We start from the raw sequence: 2,951 nt of genomic DNA on the forward strand, positions 1-2,951 counted from the left end.
GGTGGGGACGCGGCGCATTTGCATGTGTATAGATAGATCCAGTGGTGTTAGGGGGCGGCGGGGAAGGAGCAATAAGAGGATAGGTTTGAGGAGGCTTATATGTGAGCCATTTGCAATCTGAGCAATTTGTTGAGATCCGACGTTTGAAAATTCGACATATTTACTAATTTAGTGACATAACTTTGTTGATGAATGAATAGATAGATCCATTTGGAAAAAAAAAACATAGCAAGGAGTCATGAACCATGAGGGTAAAAAATTGCTTATACAACGATTGGTTGTTTTAGCACCACAAATACACAGTAATGTATGAGTCCTTGACATACATAAGTTACAATTTAAGTACTACAGAATACTCTTGATTTTTGTCCTCTCATTTTTTGCAAAGCCAACTGTATGCATACACACTCAAACTCCATGGAACTCTCTCTCAACCTAATAGAAGCTGGCAACATATAAGAGTTGCTCTTATTCTTGTTCCTTAATTCCCACGCTGTTCAAACCGGCAACAATTATTACGTGCGTACTGTTATAGTTTGGTATAATGTGTGCTCTGGAGGCACCGATCAGGCATGCATGGAGCTCTGCCACTCTGTGCTAGAAACAGGCATCTTGTCGTCCCTGCTCACGTCCGCAGCGCCCATGCCCGGGCCGGCGGGAGCGCCGGATCCAGTGCCGACGTTGCCGTCCTCCCCGGAGATCTCCTCGAGCGACCGGCCCATGGTCTCCGGGACGAGGAAGGTGAAGGCGAAGCCGAGCATGTTGGTGATGGAGAGGATGATGAGCGCCATCTTGATGTATTTCACGTCGTCCGTGAGCGTGAGTCTCTGCACCCCGTAGGCGGCGACGATGGCGCCGGCCTTGCCCGACGCGGCGCTGATGGCGTGGCAGGTGGAGCGCACGCGCGTCGGGAACAGCTCGGCGGGGAGCACGAAGGTGGTGCTGTTAGGACCGAAGTTGGCGAAGAAAAAGGTGAGCGCGTACAAGAACGCGAAGAGCGTGGTGCGCTTGTTCCTGAGGCTCTCGTACATGATGCCCATGGCGAGCATGAACGCAGACATCATGAAGAAACCGATGAGCTGGATCAGGTACCTGCAGTGGTTGGATCCATCATATCGATGTGTATGTGTAGACTCATTTTGTTTCAAATAAAATCCGAAGCAAGTAGTTGCTAGTAGCTATGAATCAAGCACGTACCTGCCCATTTTGTCGATGAGAGCGACGGTGACCCAGTAGCCGGGGAAGGTGCCGAGGAGCGCGACGAGGAACATGGCCTTTGAAATCTGGAACACCTCGGTCAGGGCGTTTATCTCCTTGGCGGGGCTCGTGAGGTGGATCGCCGGGAAGATGTCCTTCTGGGTGAGGTTCTGGCTGTAGAAGGCGATGTCGAGGAGGAACCACGTGGTGGCCGTGCCGAGGAGGTGCATGCCGTGGCGGCGGGCGAACTCCACCGACAGCAGCGGGTAGTCGTTGGCCGCCTTGTACCTGGCGAGCTTCTCCTGCTCGGCCTGGATCTCGACGTCCATCACCTTCTCCATGTCGCTGGCCGCCTGCTTGGCGTTGCCCTCGATGAGCGCGGTGTACCTCGCCGTTTCGGGCATCTTCATCCGCCAGTAGAACGTGACCACCGCCGGCACCGCGCCGATCATCAGCACGATGCGCCACATGTAGTCCGCCGCCGGCCACTGGTTCGACGCCCTGGGGTCTTTGGGGTTCTGTTGGATTGCTTCTTCAAACGATGGCGCGGGGTGGTAGTGCAGGAGAAGGCCCGAGACGATCATGGACACGAGCCCCGCGAAGATGATCCCGACGCCCTGCATGGCGAACACGGCGGCGATGAAGGCGCCGCGCGTCTTCTTGTTGGAGTACTCGGACATGATGGTCGCCGACAGCGGGTAGTCGCCGCCGATGCCAAAGCCGAGCCAGAAGCGGAAGAAGCAGAGCGTGCCGATGACGGCGGAGGGGGAGCTGCCGAAGGAGAGGCCCGAGGCGATGGCGCAGGCGGCCATGAGCACGAGCGTGATGCCGTAGACGCGCTTCCGGCCGAGCTTGTCGCCAAAGTAGCCGAAGACGAGCTGGCCCACGAGCGTGCCGACGAGGGCGACGCCGACGACCATGTTGTTGACGCTCATGGGCAGCGTGCCGGGCTTGCTCTTGGAGGCGTCGGAGTCGTTGAGGTTATCGAACGGGTAGTAGAGGCGACCCAGCAGCTTGGAGACGGTGGAGATGCAGAAGAGGTCGTAGGCGTCGGTGAAGAAGCCCATGCCGGCAATGACGATGGCCTTCATGTGGTACATCTGGGTGCGCGCCGAGTCCAGCGCGTCCAGCACCGCCAGGTTCGGCCCGGCCGCCGGCGCGTCCGCCATCTCGATCGCCGCCGCACACAAGTCAGGCGCCGACGACGGCAGGGGTGTTTGCGCGTGGGTGCGAGTAGTGCGGCTCGATCGATCCGTGTTCTTGGTGCTTTGGCTGCTTGCTGGTTCGGGCTCAAATAGCCGGCGACGTGCCCGGTAGGAACCGGGGAGGCCATCACAAGGTCGATGAACGAGAGGGGGGCGTCTGCAACGAGGCGAACCCCGTCGTCATCCGCGTCCCCTGTCTCGTGCTGGTTGGCAGCATATTCCGCTCGAGCACTATGCTCGATCTACGCCCCGAGAGCGAGATCGATGAGGCTGTGAACTTGTGATGGATCGGGCAGTGGTTATGGACGGATACTATACGGACCTGCGGTCTTGTGTCTCGTGCGATCAACCGGGAGACCGCAGCTGGGGATCGTTCGTCGCTAGCCGGACGCGCGTAGTCAACTAAGAAGCAATCGTGTCGTTTCGACCGGGATATTCGACAGCGAGTCTGCCGCCTGCCGATTGGCGATGGGCACCATATGGTTTCCTCACAGTTACAGGCCAACTGTCCAAATCATAAATCATGCAGGATGCTACGGTAACAGAATA

The 2,951-nt window shown here is 57.4% G+C and overlaps 1 protein-coding gene across 1 annotated transcript; it reads right to left on the reverse strand.

Annotated features, from left to right (window-relative positions):
* Positions 1 to 261: 261 nt before the first annotated feature.
* On the reverse strand, positions 262 to 2,386 carry LOC101777187 (inorganic phosphate transporter 1-11). Its single transcript, XM_004969303.2, has 2 exons — positions 1,198 to 2,386; positions 262 to 1,092 (listed from the first exon to the last, which is right to left on the reverse strand). The coding sequence occupies exons 1-2, from the start codon at positions 2,364 to 2,366 to the stop codon at positions 567 to 569; spliced, it is 1,695 nt and encodes a 564-aa protein (XP_004969360.1). The 5' UTR covers positions 2,367 to 2,386; the 3' UTR covers positions 262 to 566.
* Positions 2,387 to 2,951: the final 565 nt, after the last annotated feature.

The sequence above is a fragment of the Setaria italica genome, chromosome V, assembly GCF_000263155.2.
Source record: "Setaria italica strain Yugu1 chromosome V, Setaria_italica_v2.0, whole genome shotgun sequence".
Taxonomy (NCBI): Eukaryota; Viridiplantae; Streptophyta; class Magnoliopsida; order Poales; family Poaceae; genus Setaria; species Setaria italica.

Excerpts from the sequence above, each read along its gene's own strand:
- LOC101777187 (XM_004969303.2), bottom strand. The coding sequence starts at position 2,366 with ATGGCGGACGCGCCGGCGGCCGGGCCGAACCTGGCGGTGCTGGACGCG. Across the intron at positions 1,093-1,197 it reads CTCATCGACAAAATGGGCAG|GTACCTGATCCAGCTCATCG; the intron begins GTACGTGCTTGA and ends CAACCACTGCAG.